Source organism: Mus pahari, chromosome 12 (genome assembly GCF_900095145.1).
Source record: "Mus pahari chromosome 12, PAHARI_EIJ_v1.1, whole genome shotgun sequence".
NCBI classification, from domain to species: domain Eukaryota; kingdom Metazoa; phylum Chordata; class Mammalia; order Rodentia; family Muridae; genus Mus; species Mus pahari.
Genome location: NC_034601.1, coordinates 78,899,812 through 78,922,047, shown reverse-complemented (window position 1 = coordinate 78,922,047; position 22,236 = coordinate 78,899,812). Strand labels below are relative to the sequence as shown.

Sequence of the window (22,236 nt, the reverse complement as noted above, 5' to 3'; positions counted from 1 at the left end):
TCTACGCATGTGGTCTCTCCACATTCACATGCACACTGAGACACTAAATAAAAATACCCAAGAAGAGTCAGGGGAAGGCTCAGTGGGTCAGGAGTGATTGTTGCACAAACATAAGGATCTGAGTTCGAATCCCCAGAACCCAAGTAAAAAGTTAAATGTGGCCATACACTGGGGCTACACTGCTGTAGCCCTGGCACTAGGGATGGAAGGTCTCAGAATGATTGCTGTGGCTGCTGGCTAGCCAGCCTAGCAAAAAAAAGTCAGCAAGCTGCGGGTGTGCTCAAAGGACGGAGGACAATGGAGAAAGGGTCCGGACAGCCTCTAGCCCCTCCTGAACACACAAGAGCCGGACTCGAGTGCCCCCTTCCCACAGACACATATATAGACACACACACATGGGCAATTTTAAAAACAATAATGTCCCACAGAAGCTGACTTGTGCCCAGGTACACCATGAGCTCTAGAATCTTCCCTCTGTTCCTCACACTTCAAGCAACCCCTTCACTGCCAAATCTGAGGCAGCTAATTGCTGTTTCCACTTATGCTATTTTGAAAACATCAATTTACCAGGGCAAGGCAGAATAGCTGCTAAGTAGTAAATCAAGCAGACCCAACAAGCCAGCTTCGCAGCCCTGCCAGCACCGCCCAGACAGAGGAGGAGCAGGAGCTCAAAGCGAACCAAAAGGAGGCAACTTAAGTGAAAACTGCCTAGAGACTTTTCAAAATGGGGCTGGCCAGAGCCAGCGCTTGCTTAATATAAGTGAGGCCCTAGGCTCAGAACCAGGGCCTGGGGGAGAATGGCGTCGAGCACCCCAACTTCAAACACCAGCTAACTTCTGAAGATCACAATCATGCGGTCCTGAACAGGAACATGCTTTAAGGACTTTTGAGGTAACTGAACCACTGTACAAACATCGAAGTGGTGCCCCGTGCAACGCACCAGGGCTGATGAGCTAGCTCTCCCTGCTATCTCCTGGGCTACACACCTGAACAGCATGTTCCTTCCTGGAGCTGTTAAGTGTTTGCATATCTGCACCTATCCAAACATGAAAGGGTTTCGTGAAGATGTGGTTCAGAGAGCGAGCGAGCACCTGCGCAGGTCCCTGCACAGTGGAACTTCCTGGACTGGGCGCTGCTCTAGCTGGCTGGGAGGGCGAGCGATCGGGCAGCACAACTGTGCATACCAGGACCCTGACAAGCACATATTCAGGATTGCTAACTGCTTCAGCGCACTGCATTTTTTTTTTCTTCAATAGTAAACCTAGTTCATTATATATTGTTCACTTTATACTTCAGGGTTGTTTTGTAACATTTGAAATAACACAGCTTACCATACAAACATAAGATGGTACCGGCAGGGCTCTAAGTTTGTCCCTAAAGTAAGCACGGCCCTGTGCAGCTGTAGCAAAGTATTTTCTGCGGCCTTAGCTTTGCTGTACTCTTCCTTTTCCCTTTTAAAGTACTTTAAAAATATATTTCACCAAAACACACACACCACACACACCACACACACACGCTGACCCAGCTTGCACAGGATCAGCAGTATTGGTGTCCCCATGACACCTCAAGACACCTTGCCCCTCTAGAGGGCCTCTGGGGGTGTGTCACACATGGAAGTCCTCTTGTGATACCAGGCTCCTCCAGTTCCCTCCTGGGGACCTGCCCGAGGCTCTGCTGACAAGGCTCACACTGCAGAGACAGGTACGAGGTAGTGTGCTTGGCCTGGCTTGTGTTCTCCATTACCCTGCAGAGAAGGAGACAGCAGAGGCTCCTGCCTGTCAGGGACGCCCTGCAGAGACTTGTTTCACTACTGCATTAACTTACCTGGAGGAGGGCCTCCTGCCACAGTGCATGCGTGAAGGTCAGAGGGAATTCTCTCTCAGTCCACCATGTGGGTGCCATGGGTTAAACTTAAGCTGCTGGGCTTGGCACCAAGCTCTCTCCTCACCGAGATGGCTTCCTAGTCTGAGAATCAGACTGCTAATGGAATTTGCTGTGGTCTACAGAAGCCACCACTTTCTCCACCCTTTCTCCTGCAGTTTCCCCTCCCCCACCTCACCCTCCACAAGGTGACAGCAACCTGTGGGGAAACTGATTCAGCACTGAATCATGCCGTGACGTCACTGTGCCATCATGTCACCATGAGCCATGATGTCAACGTGTACCACGCATCTGTAGTTTAAGCGTAATATTTTATACTTCTGGCAGCTTCCTCGTTCTTACTTGCTAATAAACACACTTCCTGCCACCACCCCCTCCTTTTGGAGAAAGACATGTGAGGCAGGAGGGCAGGCCCAGCATTTATATGTAGCACGCCCCTTGCCTCTGCACCTAGGGTTTGTCAATGATTAGGATGAGAGGTAAGAACTGAGTAGGGTTCAGGGATCCCCACACCCAGGCCCAGCAGCCTCTCCAGGTAGGGCTTTGTGACAGAACTGAGCTGTAAGAACAGCAGGCCCCCATCAGCTGCATGTGCAGCTGCTCCAAAAGACTCAATTCTCAGTGTTGGTCTCTGCTCTGCAGTCACACACAGGGACGTAAGTGTCATGAGGCAGTCCTCCTCCTTCCGCTGGGGCATTTAGAGATGACTGTAAGTGTAACCATGCTCATGGATGCCTCGGGAGCTGGGAAGAACCAACACTTGGGTTCCTAGTCCCACACCATTCACAGACCTGGCTCTATCCTCGGGACTCCACCTTACAGCAGATTATTCCTTCTTCCAGTGGTTTCTGCATTTTGAACCCAGAGTCTAAATCAACAGGTAAAGAGGACTAGCTGTTTTGGTTTCTGATTCACAACAAGGGCCAGGGGAACTACCAGCCTTGTGCTGGAAAGCAATAACCTTTCTGTTGACCTGATAAAAGGGGCCCCACAGGGCTGAGAGGAAGGGAGCAGAGGAGGCCCAATCATAGTTCACAACTAAGCTAGTCAGTCTCACAAGCTAGGGTGATCCCAGAGGGGACTTCAACTGAGAAAGTACTTCCAAGAGCTGGCTCGTAGGCAAGCCTGTGGGCCGTTTTCTTGATTAATTATTGACTTGGGAGAGGTCTACCCATTGTAAGCAGTGCTAGCCCTGGGAGCGAGTCAGTAAGCAGCCTTCCCGTGCCTGTGCGGCCTGCCCTGACTTCTCCAGATGCTGGGCGGGGGAGCTTGTGCTTGTGGTAGTCAGCACAGCAGCAGACAGTGAACTAACACATCCTCAGGAGGAGACATCAGGAGGGACGCCACCAGAGGCCTCGAGAGCTGCTGGAAGTAAACAAGGATGTGGTTGGAACAAGACATCACTGGGATTTATTGGGTGCTAACTCTAAGTGATCCTTGGGAGTTCTGACACAGCAAACCATTTGTTCTTCACAAATGAACATCCTAACTACAAAGTGGTAAGTACCACACACACACACACACACACACACACACTCACTTGAGTCGGCATCTCCTACCCTCCTCATCACCCTAAATATATGAATTCTGAGAAAGAAAGAAAGAAAGAAAGAAAGAAAGAAAGAAAGAAAGAAAGAAAGAAAGAAAGAAAGAAAGAAAGAAAGAAAGCTATCCCCCAACCTAGTATCTGTCCCCACATATGGGACCTCTGTGCCAGGCAATGGCGAACTGCAAAGCTCCTCTCAAACACACAGCCCATTCGTTCCCTGTGCATAAAACACAGTGACTCCTCAGCAGACGTGTTTATTTTTAGGAAATGCTTCAGAATACTGTAAGTGATGACCAGCTGAGGGGACAGGGATGCAGGAAGCAGAGGAGGTGCTCTAGTTCACTCCAGAGACAGTTCCACATGACCCCGTAGTGTAAAGCACCCGTCCAGGAACTGACAAGCAAGACTACAAGCTCATCCACCCAGAGGCAGCCGGGTGCTGGAGAGGGATGGTACGAAAGACAGCCAGCGTGTGGCAGAACGTGCAGGCCTGCTGCCTGTGTGAGTCTGCTCTGTGGTCCTGCTGGGAACTCTAGTCAGTCTGAGGTCTCACCTGAGTTCTCCTTCATCTTTCTGTACCTTTCCCCTAAGTATGTGCACACTATACACATAATAAAAATTTTATGTTTCAACCACTCTCAAAACCATAAAAAGATCTTTTACATCTTACTGCTGCTAGTCTCACTCAGAACTACAATGTTCACGCTTGAAGACCAGTTATAAGCACAACTTTAAACTTTCACCCTTGATTAGCAAAGATACAAAACCGAGTATCTGAGGACTCACTCTACTGTCTCCGGCTGCTGCAGCCCTGTCACCTGGCCCAGATGTGGCTCTCAGCTGGCCTACACGTACATCATTGTCCTCTCCCACAATGGGGGCAAATTAATAATCTAGCAATTAGCTTATGCTTTGAAGCTGGAAGAGACAGGTCCAATAGGCAATGACTCCGTGCACGGAGGAAGACACTGCGGCGGGGGATTTCTACTCTAACCATATCACATCACTTCTCCCTTGGCGGAGAAAGCCTGGTTCATCTGCTTGGTCTTGGTACCAGAACAGGTAATTCAGGTCTGCAGTTCTACTCAACTGGAAAATAGCTCTTACAGGAATCAAACATCATAGATTAAAGTATTATATAATTGCTTTAATCTTTATTCAACCACTAAGAATTAGAACAGTCATTAAATTGAACACTCATTAAAAAGAAAATCCAGAAATACTTCCCCACCTACACATATTTAGTATATACTAAAAACGTAGAATGCATACAAATCAAAAGAATTAATGAAAACCCTATTTTAGATCTTCTAATTTTCCTGAACATCTCCTAATTTCTCTTAATGGTATCTGAGCTCTGAATCTTACCTTGGAACTTAAGTAACTCTTTATTCTACAAACAGAAAGGTCTGGGCTTTAACAGCCCGAGACATCCACACACTTACCAGCTTCTCGATTTCCGACTCAAGGTTCTGGATACAGTCAAGTTTCCTCTTGCGACAGCGCTGCGCAGCGATTCTGTTCTTACTCCTCCTGCGGATGTCATGGATACAGTCGAGCTGTTCTGGGGTCAGTTTGTGCATTTTCAACAAGGATTGAAAATCATTTCGTGAGAGTGAAATTATCCGTTGAGCATTGAATGGCAGCTTCACCTGGAATGTGAAATAAACATTATGAACATCAGTGACGACATTAGTGAATAAACATCAGCGAAGACACGCACTACATGTCAGCAACACAGAAAGTCACTCGTTACATTTTTTAGACACTTTGGCACATTACAAAAGACACAGCCCTTAGGTTGGAGGAATGGTTCAGAAGTTCCAGGTGCTAGTGCCCCTGCAGAGGAGCTTAGCTCTGTGTCCAGCCCCCACATTAGGCAGCTCCCAACTGACTGTGACCTCAGCTCCAGGGATCTGACACCTCTGCTCTCTGTGTACACACCCACACAAGGATACACATATGCACCTAAGTAAAAGAAATCCTTAACAACTAGGTCTCTGGTCTTCAATTTCTACATAATCTACCCCAATTAGACCTAACAGCCCACCTGACGCTCCTGGCCTGGGAGAGTGGTCCAGTCACACACTTCAGCAAACCAGACACAGCAGGCAAACAGTACTGCACTCAAAGCCAAGTTACCTTCCTAGTGTATGTTAGTACTTCACTAGTAACTTAGACGTTACAAATTAAAAACTTCCTTAAGTTTCTGCCTAAAGAGTTTTTAATATGTGCTCCTCATTTCCCCAAATAAATTCCGTTTTATTGAATATTACCACACAGCAAAGATACTACACAATACTGGTATTAAGTATGCTAATCATTTCTATAGCACGTTAAGAAATTTCCTTTCTGTCAAAAATTTAATTTCATATGGCTTATTTAAAAACATCTCACTTCCCAAGGGAGAAACTATTAGAACAAAACAGGAGGATTTTTTCCTAGAATATTTTTTGGTCGGCCTGTTTTGGTGGTTCTAGTAACTGAACCCTGGGGCCTTTACACTCCATCCCCTTCCAGAAGAGGCAGCCTCCTCTGACTTGTGCTGTACAATTGCTACAGAGCAAAAGACAGTTTTGAAGAACAGGATGTGGAAAAATGGGTCTTGATACAGGGATGGCAGGAAGCACGGCCGATGTGATGAAAGCTAGCATCGAGTTTTCAGGAAGATTAAAGTGCCTGCCACGAAGTAAGGACTCCTACCCACAGGTGCCTTTGAGGTTTGAATTCAGACCTCAAAGTGGTGTTTGCCTTTCTACAAGCACTGCAGCGCTCACATTCACAGCAGCCCAGGCAGAGATAGCCTGAGCCCCACGCATAGCTGAGAGGGCGAACGAGAGTTGGCGCTTGAGTACTCTGTGGAACTCAGGTCCGCCTTACAAAAAAGGAAAGCTGCGGTCTGAAGAACATTACACCAAGCAAATCAACCAAATTCCACAGAGTGAATCCTACATTAGCTTACCTAGTAAGGGTTTTAACTAAAACAGTCAAGCCAACAGCGATAGAAGAGGGAGGTGCAGTGGGGCACTTAGGACACTTACGCAGACAGGCCTCGTGTTGTCAGAGACTTAAAATGCGAGTAAAACACACATAAAAAGGAAAAAAGAGTATGGTTGAAAACTGTTTAGAGAAGCAAAGTGAGAAGGGCCACTGTAAAGAGAAACCTGACCTGAAAACTAAAGAATCCTTATTTCGAATGCACCGACCCCTACTTTCTACTACTGAATCATCTGACAGAAAGCAAGCATTTGTACAAACTTCTATACACTAAATGCGCAGATCAAGCTTGGAGTGGTTAATATAAGTCAGTAGCTACATGTAACGCATGCTAAATTATTAAGATATTCATTAAGCAAATACTTAAAATGGGTAAAGAAAAATACAAAATAATAAATAAAATCAATAGCTATGAAAATTAACTCTGAGAAAGGTTTCCTACACACCACAATCTTGCAGCTATTTACAGTCACCCATGGATCACATATCAGACTGGTCTCAGGTTTGACAGCCTGGGGGCTACAGGCACTACAGACTAAATGACAGTCTCGTTTAAAAGTTACCATTAGCCACAGATGAAAAACTTACTGTCCCTTCTCCCTACTGGAGCATGTGATTACAAGTTACTCAAGCCTATGTTGTGGTTTCCTCCATGATTAATACACACAGCAATGTGTGATGCATGCACACACTCCATCTCACGTAGCTGGAGCTTGTCATGTGGTCTCTCCTTCCTTCCCTCCCTCCCTCGCTCCCCCAACCCCTGCATCTCCCGTGAACGGGCTGTGTGAACAGTAAGCGCACATGTCCACTCACCTCACAGTCCTGCTCCCTGGCAGAACAGGACTCGCTGTCGCCTTCCGTGTCGGTCTCAGAGTCATCTCCCAGGCTAATCACACAAGCATACGGGCAAGGCTCCTGCTGAGGCTCCGCAACATAATCATAGTTTCCAATTTCCAAGTTACTTGAGCAGCCTTCGGAACTCAGAGTACTGATAAAAGGGCAGTTGACGGAACTGAGAGTTGTGAAAGTCCGCTGGCCTGGCTCGGGGCTCTCGCTGATCCTGATACCCAACCAGGGACACTCGGACCGCCTTTGCGAGTAGCCCTGTTCTGAGCCGTCTTTGGCCACAGCAGGTGACAACTGCATTTGGCAAGGCGAGTCCGTGCTGCAAATGTCACTCCAGAAGCCTTTGGCCAGGTGCTCTGCCACCTCTCGCTCCACACTACTCCGATCCTCAGATGCAAGGCTGCTGCTGTCTTCTTTGGGGCCCGTGCTAGACTTCAGATATAAATCCTGATTTTCCAATGGCTTCTCGTCCTGGGCATCTGGCCCCGACAGAGGCTTTTCTGTTTTCACTGTTTTACTCTGCATCCCAGCAAAGACCACATCACCTGACTGCTCGTAGGTGTGCAAGACTGACAGGGAGTAGAGCCCGTGAGGTCCTGCCGAATCCTGAGGCAAAGGTGTCACTTGGGCCTGCTCTGCAGGACACTGAGGGGTGGGGTCTTTGCCCTTTGTGTCTTCACTCTCCATGCCTGGCTTCACTCCTTCACATTTTAAAATCACGTGTAAATCTGCACACCCCTGCACTCCCCCGAAACACTCAAGTTCAGATGTCTCATTTGGCGGGACAGAGGCAGTGTGGACATCTCTGACACTGGATTCTAGAGTTCGGATCTTGTCAGTTCCAAACGCTTTCTGGAACTTTCTGTATTTGGGGCATAAAGATGGCAATGCCAGGGCTCCATCCTTGTCCACGCACAGGGACTGGCACGCCTGACTAACACTGTCCTGGAGAGGGGGGGATGCTTTTACACTGCCCTCACACCTTTGGGAGTCACAATGAGGCGTCTGAACACTTTTCTTTTCCAAGAATTCATCCGCTTCATCGATTTCTAGATCTTTCTGTTCTGAAAATGAAAATTTAAAATCTGCTTTCTGACAGTGTGAGGAGAAGCACTTTTTTCTTGTGCATTCCTGCTGCTCTGAGGTGGAGTCCAAAAACTTAAACTTGAGAAACTGGAAGCAGGATTCCTCGATATTGTGTACACTCAGAAACTCCACACACCTGCACACTTCGTCAACATTGTCTTTACTTAAAATGAGTTTGGCAGTGTAGGCAAACTGAATTAAAGGTTCAAATCCTTTAACCGTTACCTGTTAATACACAAGATAAAAATAAACACATGGCTCAGCAGCTGTCTGGTCAGGGTCAGGGCGACACAAGAGCAACAAGGAGAGGGCAAACTGATCTGAGATCACCAGACGGATAGGCACTTTAATTCTTTAAGAAGAGATAGCCCTCTAGGACATTCACAGGGGTCACGTATCAGATATGCTCTCAGACACTTACAATTCCTAAAAGTAGTGAGGTTGCAGTTATGAAGTAGCAACAAAAACAATTTCATGGTTGGGGTCACCACAGCATGAGGAACTATATTAAAGGGTCACAGCATCAGGAAGGCAGACATGACAGCCGCTCACTGCTCTAGGAAATGCAAAACTAACGGGCACCAGGTTAAGCAGAGTACAAGCCCTACTCAACAGGACTAAACCGCCAACCTTGCAATATTCCCTCCATATATGTTACTTCTTAAGAGACTACCATGATTTCTCCATGTAGAAACAATTCATCTTGTGAACAAGAATGACCTGTATAGGAGAATTTTTAAGAATTAAAAGTATTGATGGAGAGACAGCTCAGAGATCACAGGCATTTGAAGCTCTTAATGTCTGAGTTCGATTCCAGCTCCCACACAGAAAGACTACGGCTATAACTCCTCTGGGAGACTGGATGCCTGCGCTGGCACCTGCACTCACATCATAGAGACACACATAAGCACATAAACATATAGCTAAAAAAAAAAAAAAAAAAAAAAAAAAAAAAAAAAAAAAAAAAACAAATCTTAATTTAAAAAAAAAGGAAGTACTGTCTTATGCCAAATATATCCAATAGTAACATTTTTAATGATCCAGATTGCAAAGGCTCTAAAACTGTCTCCAGGCACTGTGCAGCAGAACCTTTCACATGCAGAAATCTGTGCATTTAGACTGAGTCTGTATGTGCTAAGCTGGGGCGGAAATAGCCTGAAAACATGCAGAGAACGCTCACCCTCACAGTTGAATATGTAAATTACTCTAGAACTTCTGAGTTACAATCAAACTGACCAAAAGTAAAGCTAATGCTAGCCTTACAGCATTTAGCTTGAAACAGCTAAAATAAAGTACATACCACCCAAATTCTTTAAGAAGAAAAAACCGGATCATCCTCAGTGCTGGTGGGAATGTCCAACGGACACCCACTGTAAAAAGTCACGTGGTCATTTCTTACGACTCTAACTATGCCCCTCCTTAGGACCAGAGACTCACTTCTGGTTCTTTATCCCTCATAAAGGAGACCTCGACCAAAAAAAAAAAAAAAAAAAAAAAAATCCTACATCAACTTTTATCTGTAGCAGATAAAAACTGAAACTAATCTGTTCTTCCGATGCATAAAAGGTTCTAAAAAAAAAAAAGAATTAAGACATAACTATTGTACTACACTTACCAGCAACACAGAATAAACTACTGACACATGAAAGTTGAATAATATCAAGGGACTGATCCTAAGTGAGAAAAGGACAAGCCAAGAGGTGCACATCACACTTCATGGTCTCACCTACACACCCGCTGGGAAATGGGCAAACTTCACAAGAGGAGGACAGATCTGTGGCTGCCAGCATCTAGAGCCAGAAGGGGGAAAGGAGTCGGGGCCAAGTGTGGGGAGTTATTAGTGTAAAGAGGACACGCCCACTTGGGTGCTCAACTGGCCGTGAATTTAGGAAATGTCACAGAACTCACTCTACAGAACCTAATTAATGCATGTCACAGGACAGCCATCTGACTAACAGGCGTGTACTGTCTCTACAGCAACATTCCTGTGGGAACATGGTTAGTTTTCCAAAATGTTATCCATAGAACACTGAGCAAAGACTAAGAAGAAACTCTGAATTACTCTTTGCAACTGCACTGGATTTATAATAATCCTAATAAGAATTTCCATAAGGATTTTCCAAAATATGCTAAAACTATTAAATTATATATGCAGTTTGCAATCTGTCACTGTGATGAAACACTTAAAATATTTGAAAACGTGTTGACTTATACTTTGTCAGAATGAATGTAAGACATCCAAATATACGTATTATACATACCCATGTATATAAATATATACACCTTCTCTCAAAAATCCATTAAACAAACTTTGCTCTACCTGTAGAACCTCCTTAAAGAGCCGGAAGTATGACCTGTAGGAAGCACTCCATGACTGTGACTCTTGTCCCTTTGTAAAAGCAATGCTAAGGCACCCCTGACTCACACCTCAACACTACAGCTACAGCCTCAGCACCAGGACAAGGCCCCTGCGGCTTAGTCTGGAGGTCATCCAATTATGCCCAACGGGGAACATCTGCATGATACATCATACACAATACGTCCTACACACTTCCTCCTCTTCCTCCTCTTCCAACTGTGTCCACTGTCAAAAATACGCTAATGGCAGTAACTGCCAAAGCACACACGCCAGTAAACAGAGCCAGGAAGAAGAGCGCAGCCAGCCCTCCCCCACCTCAGACAAGCCCCTTGAAGCTAGGACAATGGCAGAGACAATAATATTTATAAGCTTGAGTTATACCGGCAGGACAGACATACATGTGTAAAGCAGGGCTCCCAGCAAGACAACAAACTACTTATTATTTTTAACCTTTCTTTATTGGGAGGGAGATGTGGAAGAGTATATGCCAGCATGCATGGAGGTCAGAGGACCACTCACAGGGTTCGCCCCTCTCCTTCCACCATGTGGGTCCAGGAAACTAAACCCAGGCCAACAGCTTGGTAGCAAGTGCCTTGACCTGCTAAGCCATCTCACTGGCCAAAGCAACAACATATCACCTTTCACCCTAAAGCACAGACAAGGTTAAGAAAAGAAAAGAAAAGAAAAGAAAAGAAAAGAAAAGAAAAGAAAAGAAAAGAAAAGAAAAGAAAAGAAAAGAAAAGAAAAGAAAAGAAAAGAAAAGAAGACATCCACTTAGGGAGCGCCTGTTTTTCAAGGGAGCTGTCCTGTCTCAGAAGAGAGTGCACACTTCCTGAACCAATGTGCTGACCCTCAATCACAGCCAGCACTCCCTAAGCCAGAACCTCTCCAAACGCTTATACTCCATCAAGTGGACTAAGATGTAGGTATTGTTGCATCAAAATATTCCACTGTTCAACAAGTGTTAGCATCCAAAGTGATAACATTCCGTGTAAATATTCCTACAAGCAATGGTGGAGAAGGCTCCCCGGGATGCCCACCTCTTCGGGAGACTGGGGTTTGTGTCAGTTTATAACCAGGAGGTAGCTAGGTAACAGGCGGTTATAGTGGCCACCACCGCGGCCACCACCATGGCCACCACCATGGCCCCTCACCTCTTCAGGCAGTGTGACGGTGAGCTCTGCGTCAGTCTGGCCTACGATTCTCGAGTGGAAGTAGCTGCTGCACGCAGCCAGCACCGAGCGGTGGGCTCGGAACCGCTGGCCCTCCACCAGGACAGTCACATCACACAGGACATCCTTCTTCCGCTGGTCATTGAGGCTGAGCAAGACGTTGGTGCTATGCACAGAGGACTCGTAGGCAAACACCGCCCTCTCACTCACAGACATCCTGGGTGGCAAATGGGACCAGGGAGAGCACTGGAAAGCATGCTTCTCACTGTCACCGACCTGCAAACACACATGGAAGATGGCACTTAGCAAATCCCATGGGAACTGTGCCTTAAACAACAAACTGTGAGAATAAATTAAGGTATGTACTTGTCTCTGACACAAAAAAGGGAAACCTGAGTCTCAAAGGAACAATCTAGGTTCATTCAACAGGCTCAAGCAAAGCAGGCTGCCAACAGATAGACAGCAGCTCTACCTTAAAGGCAAGACTCTGAGAGAGAAAATGAAGAAGCTTCTGGAGGCTGGATGGCCTGGAAGGCTCAAAGGAAGGACGGTCCACACTGAGGACAGGTTTGATCCGGGCAAAGGGCTGCCAGAGCCTTCAGTCAGAATCCTATCTGCTATTTCAAGAGTCCATCGATGTGACCAGGGTGGGAAGGTAACATTTGGGGGGGGGGGAAGACCTGCGCCCCACCCCATGTCCCATTCACCCACATCGAGGAGAGATTAGGAAAAAGCCGTGCCTTCCATCCAGCAACTCCAACCAGCACAAGGTGACATTGGTTCACCAGCACAGGAAAGCGGCTCCTATGTGTCAGGACACATCTTACAAAGTCGAGTCTACACACTGCAATCTGGAAGGCCAAAGTCAGGCAAAGACAGGACGTCACTGAGAACATGGTCTCTCATGCACAGAAAGCCTTCACTTCCTCAAAATGTTACAACGTAAGAGAAAGTCATCACAATGTGTTTGGACATAAAGTGGCCTCCAAACATTTGTGATCATACACACAATACTAGCACTCACAGGAGGAGGCAACCCAAATACAGGCATGCGTGTTTATTATCCCTGACATGACTATTCTGATACACACAAGAAACTGTAATGAGAATCTAAGAGATGCCCTTTTCACTCAGCCCGCCCCCCCCCCCCAAGGTCTGTAATGAGCACGCCCAGCAGTGTGAATCCCACTGTGAAGCAGGTCAAGTGCAGAAGCCCCTCTGTGTCATTCATTTTTCCTGACATCTGACTCACTGCCTGGCCCCAGGGGGGTCAGTGAAAGAGACACTGCCACGTGTTCAGGTTTGAACCAACAAAGGAAAGACAGGAGAAATCAGAACTACTCCAGTTCTCACCCAGCACAGGTGGGTTCCACCTCCCAGCCCAGGGGGTTTAGCTGCAAACACACAGATCAGTTCAAAACTTCTCCTCTGCTTTAAGTTTGCTCTTACACAGGTGAAAGCTGAAACTCCTTAGAAGTGTAAATGGAGGCACTGACTTTCAATATGTGCTTAAACTCTGCATCAGGTTAAGGATCCAGCCTGCCCTTGGCAGACCCAGCAGACCACACAACAGCACTGTTGACTACAACATCAAACATGAGGGTGACTGAACTTGGGGTTGTACCTTTGCACATGGAGCAGACAGATTCTGTGTTTCCATCACCAACAAAAGGAATAACTAGGAACTGCTAGAACTGGTAGCAATTACCTTTCCTATATCCTGTTATCCCACGTAGGATGCCAGTCAAGGCGGACTCCACACCTGCCCCATGATGGCTTACACCTTCCTGCCTCCCAACTTAAAACCTTTAAAGGCGTGTTCCACGTCCACTCATCACTGTCAGTCTGAGGAACACTGAGCAGTCATGTATAAGTGGAAAAGCCTAGAGATTGATACTGCCACCAGTGTGCGATGTCAGGAGCTCAGCCCTCTCCACCAACTTTCTGTACATGCCCTTGTCTCATCCCAAAAGCCTTTCCAGTTTGCCACATTTCTTCTCTCCTTGGAAAGACAAAACTGGGCATGGCACACCGTAACCTAAAGGTTGTTTGGATCCCAAGTGACTCCAGCAGGAGCAGTGAGCGGGTAGCATCAGGAACCGACAGGAACACCATGAGGACCCACTAAGGCCAGGCTCTCTCCTGGTGAACCAAGTGCTGGCCCATTCAGGATCTCAGTGCTCCCGTGGTCCTCTGCGACACTCCCTCACATTTCTCAGGCAGGTACACATACGTGATTATACAATTCTGTGCTGAGTTCTGGTGCCCCTGTCTTTTACCCTTCTCTCTAGCTCTAGCCCAAGCCCTCGTCAAGTCCTGTTTGTACAAATGCTTTTCCTCCCACATGGCTCCCAAGCTTACACAGGTACCAGTGTACTTACACAAAATTAAAAAACTGAAAAAAAAAAAATCACATAACAGCACTCAATTATTACCCCATACAAAGTACTCTGACATTTTCTACCTTTTACAAAATAATCCCAGGCACTAGAGAGATGGCTCAGGGTTAGGTTTCTTGCTGTTGAGGAGGGCGGGCGGCTGGATCCTAGCACCCCACTCTGGGCAGCTCACAACCACCTGCAACTCTGGCTTCAGGTACCCTGGCATCTTTCTGCCCTTTGGATGACTTCAGCCAGCTGACTCCAAGACTTTTAAGTTTGGTCACATGTCACACGTCTGTCTAGACTGTGTTCTGCCACAATCCACGTACACAGCACTTGCCCAGATAGAGACATCTGCTGCTGAATGAATGACTTGACATTTTAATACAATCCCAGATCATGTAATACAATCCAAATCCAAACACTGCAGCTAGCTATCGGTGAATGGAAATACACTGATCAGGGCTCACAGAATGAGGGAGGGGCTTAGATGGCTGTTCCAGAACCGCCAAAAGCCCTCAGGAGCCCTGCTCACGCCTCATGGAATTGCAACCCTGGACAAGTGGCTGAGGAGTAAGGACCGCCAACTGTAAACATCACCAAGACAGTGTGACTTGCAGTAACAAAGACACCTCAACATCTGCCCTCATTACTGAGGGGAAGTACCTAGGGGTGTTCCGAACTAAGCGTCAGTAATCATTTTCACCTAATACTTTAACTATGTAATAGTCATGCACAGTTCCTTTCAATACCCACCAGGAACCTTCTAACATGCCTCAAACCTAAAAGCAAAGGCCAGCACCCCAGGCACCCACATCTGTAACTGCTGACTTACTAAGGCAAACCTAGACTCACTACACCGGACTAGTTCTGTGTTCTCGGAAGTAAGCCACCGCCCCAGTCAAGGCAAGGATGTGCTGAGGGAGCTGCTGACTCACACCCTGAAGCTGACAAAGGATGACAATGCACTCCAAGGCTCCCTAACCTCAGCTGGCGGATGTCTCTTCTCTACTCACCGTGTACAAGTTGCATTTTAATACAGCTCTAGTTTGGTTGGTGTTTTCCCTTTCAAAATGACACCGGAAAATAAGGCACGGGGATCTGACTCATCACAACGTAATAACACTTCAGATAAAGAAAAAACTCAACGTAAGGTGACCCAAGATGGCAGGGCTAGGTGTATGACAACAAAGCTACAAATGTGGAAAGAACTATTTGCCACACGAATCCCAAGACAATGATGTGTGTTGTGTCTGTAAAAACAAGACCACCGTAGTCCAAACCTTCTGTCTTCACTGAACAACGACACAAGTTCTTTTTACAATGGCTACCTGTACCACCACTCTATGCAGTGGAGAATACAAATGAAAAACAGGCACACTTAAGAACTCGACCAAGAGGATCAGGGTAAAACAAGGCAGCAGCTGTCAGCAAGTCACACAGGACACCCAACAGGCATTGCAGCACGTTCTGAAGTAAAAGCTGGTCATTTCTCATTTAGCCATACTATTTAATGAGGAAAAAAAGATTGTCAAAAGAATTTTGCCAATCGTGTGCATGTGTGTGTGCATTGTGTGTGTGTGCACACGAATATGCATGTGTCCAATGGACATCAGAGATGATGATACATGGCTTTTCCATGTAAGTGGTGCCTGGATCTGCAGCTGATCCAAGCCTTCTGAACCTGACTTCCTCTCCTTTCTTGAAGGTTCTTCTCCTTTATGCTTCTGCCCCCTTCTGTCCTCATCAGCTGCTGTGACTTCATGTCCACCTAACTAGAATGCATGGCTTTTGGTGGCAAGCTCATGTCCCATACCTTTCTTGATCCTTGATAAATTTCTAACTCGTCAAGTCAGTTCCTATATTACACACAAAGCTACCCAGATGTGAGTGTTCTAAACTTTGGTAGTTGGCCTTGCATAACTTTTTCTAGTAAATGACAGATAGTTGACACACTATGGTAGGTACACACTTACTCCTTTGACTTGTGGGGGGGGGGGCGGGGGAGGGATATTTTTCTTTAAAATGTTAAAAATTAAGATGAGGTGGCCCGAAGAGAAGAATCCTCAACATTATGGTTTTGTTTTGTTTTTTAAATTATCATTCTTGAGTTTTCAAAAAACTTTAACATCAAACTTTGTGGAAATTTAAACCAGCAGCATTTTCCCCAAACCTTAAGACTTGGTCAGTTCTCTCAGCCTTAAGGAAGCCTAAAGCAGGACATGACAAGAAATGCTGCTGACAATATTTTTTAAAGCCCAAATGAACAGAGGCAGCAAAGCAGAGGCCATCAGCATCGTCCAAAGGGGCATGGCTGAAAGCTGGTAGGTCAGGAAGTCCCTGGAGAGCTGGGTTAAAATGTTCTACAGCTAGAAAACTTTCTAAAATGACATTTTTAAGTCGGCATACAAAGCAATGGGTTTCATGCAGCATTTTCAAACAGTGTTCTAATTTGGTCCTGCCCCACTGTGCTCCCCACCTGCTGCCACCCCTCTTCCCCCTAGTTTCCACCCCTGCCCTCTGTAGCAGCTCCTCTCCCCTCCCCCACACCTCCTCGTGCTTTAGTGGTACAGGGACTTTCTAAAAGCACAGACAGACCAAGAACCTGGCAGCATGAGGTGCAGCGTGAGTCGGCCAGGCTTCTTCCCCTTCCCAATCTGAACAATCACATAGGCAAGTCATGCCTGTTGGTTCAGTTTGCTTTCCTGGCTTTTGTTTTGATTTAGTTTTTGGACTTTTTGAGACAGGGTTTTATATATATAGCTCTGGCTGTCCAGGAACTCACTTTGTAGACTAGGCTGGCCTTGAACTGCCTGCCTCCGCCTCCCAGTTGCTGGGATCTAACATGAATGCCACCATTCTTGGAACTGTTGTATACATTTACAGGACTAAATGTCATATTTGAAAATTTAAAACAAAGTTAGGCTTAAAAGCAAGGAGTTGGAACTGTTAAAGAAGCCTGGAAGAAAGTATCTACCCATGAAACCCTCATCAAGGTGTGTGGGTTCTGTTACTCCTCATGACTCGGAGTTGTCTCCCCATGTTCCTGGCTACAGGAAGCTAATGACCTGCTGCCTGTCACCATCACTGTACATTAACATGCGTCTTCCTTTTGATATGCAAATGGGTTATGTCCAGTACTGGGTTTCTTTCACTCATCTCAATGATTTTACTACACACTGATACTAAGAACATCTGATATTTCTTTTTTGTTGTTGGCAAATATTTTATTATACAAGTATGCAACAATTTGTTCATCCATTTAATTGGTGATAGAGATAAATAAGTGACTTGGCCTCAGCTTGGGATGCTAATAAAGCTTTATTAGACATTGCCCGGACACACACAATGGCTGAGTGATATGGGAGGTGTATGCTCTTTTCCACTCATGTGATGGCCTCGCAGATGACTAAATCCCTTCACTCTGCTACCAGCATGGCAGTTCCATAGCCCCGCAGCAGCTCTGACCCGACACGGGCCATCCTCTAGTCTTGGCTCTCATGGTGGACACTGGGATTTTGTGTGCCTTCCTCATGGCCAGTAATACTGACTATCATGCATCTGCCTGTTGGCCAATTCCTCATCTCCTGTGTGAAATACACTTACTTCTTCCTAGACTTTCCTTTATTATCTTTGAGTTGGAAGAGCTAGAACTGTGATTATAGTTGCAATAAAACTATCCGTTAATTTAGAGAAAACAGCTAACAGGTCGAGTTCCCCAGCCCGCAGACATGGCTTGCCTCTCCACGGTTAAGGACTTCTTCAGTATCTCTAATGTCATGACGGTGTCTGGAGAAGAGGTGGTTTGTGCGTCTTCTATGGAATTTATTCCTAGACATTTTGTGGTTTCTGTAGCACTGTGAATATATTTGAGCTCTTGAGCTTAACTGTCTGAGTTTTACTATATAATTGCAACGTATTTCTGAGATATGAACCGGAACCCTACAACCTTAAGTAACTCATTGATTGTGGCAGCTTCCTTGTAAATTCTTGTTTAACATGCACAGTCACACCTTCTAAAAACACAAGGTTTTACTTCCTTCCTCCCTCTCCATTTCTTCCCTCAGTGCAGTGAATGGTCATGTGACAGTAGGGGGACATACCTCAGTCCCTTACCAGGGACTTCCACAGCTCACCTCCCATGTGGCACAGCTTTAGTTATGATGCAGGGATTCTGTCCTATCTTAATAAGGCCAAGCAAACAATAAAAACTATTTAGAATTGAGTGAGGCAGGCTCTTAACAGGAGAAACAAAACCAACACAAGTATAAAGGGAGGGGAGAGGCAGGCAGGAAGTCAACCAGTCTCGGACTGATACACAAACATCCTACAGGCACAGAGGTGGTCACCAAAAACAGTCAACGCCAGATCTGGGTAAGTACCGTGTCTCCGCAGTTAGGATGCAGTGAACCGGGCGGTTCCCTCTACCTTTTCACACTCCAAACAACATCATATTGATTACACTAAAAGCAAACTGAAAGGCATTCACAGAAATAGTGACAAAAAACCAGTCAGATTCAGTTAAATATAAATTGCTGGTAAACTGGCTGTGAGTAAAACCTTTAAAGATTTTTCAAATAGGACAGGCATCCAAAAGAGAAAAATCAATTTTAAACTAAAATCTTAGATTTTGACCTAATAAGATATTTAGAGAAGGTGGGAAAATATAGTATTGGGGGGGGGGGATGAGGAGGTGTAACTACACAGAATTCCTATCACCAAACCGTATGCAAAGGTCCCTCTAAATTCTCGACCCTGCCATCCCGTGTGGTGGTTAACAGGGGGGCCTGACAAGCCCCTGGGCATACCTGTGAGGATTCTTCCTACCCTTGGGCGGCACAGCCTGAGGGCCCTTCCTACCATGGGCAGCACTGACTGCCGCAGGACTTCACCTTATTGGTGCTGAGAACCTTAAATACCACTGTCCCTTATGTTGTGGCGACCCCAGACCATAAAACTGTTTTGTAACTACTTCATAACCATTTTTGCTGTTATGGTTCGCATTGGAAATATTTGACATGTGACCCCATGGGGGTCGGGACCCACAGAACGAGAACTGCTGGTCTGGCAGAAGCCCAGCGAGAACAGCTCTCCATCTTTGCCTGCTTGGTTTACAGTCTTGCTGGAGAGGTAATTTCCCAGCTGCTCTGACCACTACACTGCAGCCATCCTCGGAAGGAACCAGAACCCAGTGCTCAGCCTTCCAACAAGGAATGTAGGCCAGTGGCTCTTCAGGAATCCCCCAGGCCTCCGGTACCAAGCCGTGGCTGCTGAGACAACCAGCCCCACCTTCCCCAGTCAGAGTGCAGAGTGTCAGGCAATATCGGTTAAGCCAATCTAATTAACTCTTTTAATACACAGCAGTTCTCTTGGTGTGCCACAGAGAACCCTGGCTAATACACACTTGTACTTAGAATTCTCAACCTTTCTTTCCCAGGAAGGGCAGTTCACACTGTCTCCACTTCCCTCTCTGCAATTCCATGTGAGTCCCCTCTCTAAGCCAAATTGTTAATTTCCCCACAGTTTCCTCAGCAACATTCAACACCCTTTCATCTCCTCCCTGCAATCCATCGGATCCCAACTCTCCATGGACTTCCAACCTACCTCTCCGGCAGGCTGTTGTCTATTATCAATCTGACAGAATCTACCATCGTCTGGTGGGGTGTCAGCCTCTGGACACGCCTGTGAGGGAAGAGTCAGACCCATGTGGGAAGACCCATCATTACTGAGAGCAGGGGGCAGAGGAGCCGGCAGGGACCAGGCACTGCAAGCACCCATCTCTCCTTTGCCTAACTGTAGAAGTGCTGTGACCAGCAGCAAGCTCCTTCCACCTCCATGTCCCAGCCAGGATGAACATGACCTGTGGTCCAGGGTAAAGGCTTTCTCCCCTAAGGTGCTTATCACAGCAATAGGAAGAGAGGAGAAGATAACCCTCCTCTGCCTGCAAGCCTCTAGAGAGAGCCGAAGCAGTCCTCACATCTCACCTCATCATGGCCTCCCACAAACCACCTACACGGGCTTATCTAAAGCCACAGAAAGAACATAAACTCAAGGTCACTAGATACAGCTAGTATTTGTTTGTGATCTAATCTTGACTTCAGTCTTAATCCTCAGACTCACATACCCAGATACACTCAAATTATGTTATGTATGCCAAACAGGCATCTCAAATTAACATGTGCAGTAATAGCCAGTATGTCCATCAGTACACTCCTAGGATGTTCATCAAAATATCAAGGAAATTTTTTTCTTGTTCTTCCTTCCGCTTCTGTATTCAAATTATCAGCTATAAGCTCACTACCTTATAAATAAAAATAACTATAAGCATAAAAGGCATGCTTTAGTTAAAATGCAGCTCATGTTTATTTTAAAAGTCAATTAAAGTAAGGGACAAGTGACATTTCCATCTTCACAATGGGGTTTCCTGCACTCACTAAAAAGGATTAGCTCAGCACTGGAAAATCTACCAGTGATTAAAGCTCAGGGCTCACAGTGACTATCAAAGAAGTTTTGTTTTGACAAGTGGCTTGACACTAGGGAGGTGGCCCAGGGTAAAGTTGTGCTCTGCAAGCATGAGAATCAGAGTTTGGGACCCCAGCACCCACAGTGGCAGTCCACACTTGTGAGCCCAACACTAAAGGTAGGGAAAACACAGGGAGGTGTAGGCGAACGCATCTCTGGGGTGCGCTCATCAGGCAGCCAAGCCAATGAGTGAGCTCCAGATTCAACCAGAGATGTGTATCAAAAAGAAACAAAACAAAACACAAAAAGTCATGGTGTGGGAGCCATCACACACACAGAAACGTCAGTCACTGAAGTCAATCAGAGGTTCCATGCATTTCCCTCGACACTAATATATGCGAACCCTGGCTTGGGGGATCTGGACACAAGCAAGTGATAGGAGCAACATGGATCAGACTTTTAAGGAAAGTTTTACACACTGACAAAGAGGCATCCAAGGCAGGGGTGGGGGTATCTCTCCTTCCAGAAAACTTAGTCACTGAGATAAGTCAGCCCGAGTCAGCTATCTTGCATCCCTGGGAGGACGGACGCTGGCGGCATCTCCAACTTTTATCCACAGCTAAGCTTCTGGAGATTGTCTCAGTCTTGCCAACTCGAGCAGTATCCTCCGCCGAGCCATGTGCTCAGCATCTTACTAAGGCTCCTCTGACTTCCCCAAATGTCGGCTTCACGCAGTGATTTCCCAGCTGATTCCCTAGCATGTTTTACTACAATTGGCCATGCTGTGACAGAAGTCTGCTGGCCTGTCAAGCTGTAACTTCTGTAAAACTCTGCCAATGTCTAGAGACGTTCCTGGCTTATGAAGCCGTTAGTATCTGTTTCCTACACTGCACGTGTAAAACAAGCATCTAACAAGTTCCGATGTCACACATGTTTAGCAGCCCACCCTGGTATCTACACACATTGTGTGAGTCTGGGAAGTGTAGCAGCATGCACCAGGAGACAGAAGCAAAGCCCCATCAAACCCAAATATACCTCACCCACCCTGAGCCCCAGGAATTGCTGCTACAGTAAATGGGGAGGGTGGAGAGACAGAGTCCTCTCAGTGCCCGTCCACCAAGAACAGCTCCTCATGTCCGCTGACTCTAGTGACTACTCCAAGATGCCTCAGATACTTGAGATCTGAACCTAACTAGACCAGGGACAAAGGCAATCTCTCGGACAAAAACACCCTTCACAGAAACTCAAAAGAAGTAGAGATAACCAAAAGAGTATCAAAAGCTGACAGTGACCACAGACTCAGATCAACTGCAGGCTCCTTCGGTTTCTCTCAATGGCAGCTCCAACTGAGGGCATGTCAGCAGAAGATGCCCACCCAACAGGGCATCATGCTTTCCGCCTGCTAAGCCAGGCACACCTATGACTCTAACATTCCAGAGGGGGAGGCAGGGGAGTAGTGGAATTCAAGACCAGCAAAACCCTGCCCAATAACAAAGTCTT

The 22,236-nt window shown here is 46.3% G+C and overlaps 1 protein-coding gene across 2 annotated transcripts in view; it reads right to left on the bottom strand.

Moving 5' to 3' along the window:
* Window positions 1-22,236, bottom strand: part of Bach1 (BTB domain and CNC homolog 1) — a 34,140-nt gene that overhangs the window by 5,240 nt on the left and 6,664 nt on the right. The window contains exons 1-4 of one of the 2 annotated variants that reach the window (XM_029544494.1): window positions 12,366-12,384; window positions 11,876-12,169; window positions 7,244-8,587; window positions 4,876-5,082 (exon numbers count right to left, since the gene is read on the bottom strand). In XM_029544494.1, the coding sequence (XP_029400354.1) occupies window positions 4,876-5,082; window positions 7,244-8,587; window positions 11,876-12,109 (1,785 nt within the window). In that variant the 5' untranslated portion in view covers window positions 12,110-12,169; window positions 12,366-12,384. Of the gene's footprint in view, window positions 1-4,875; window positions 5,083-7,243; window positions 8,588-11,875; window positions 12,170-12,365; window positions 12,385-22,236 lie in introns of those variants that run through there. The other variant, XM_021209377.2, reaches the window with a different exon arrangement.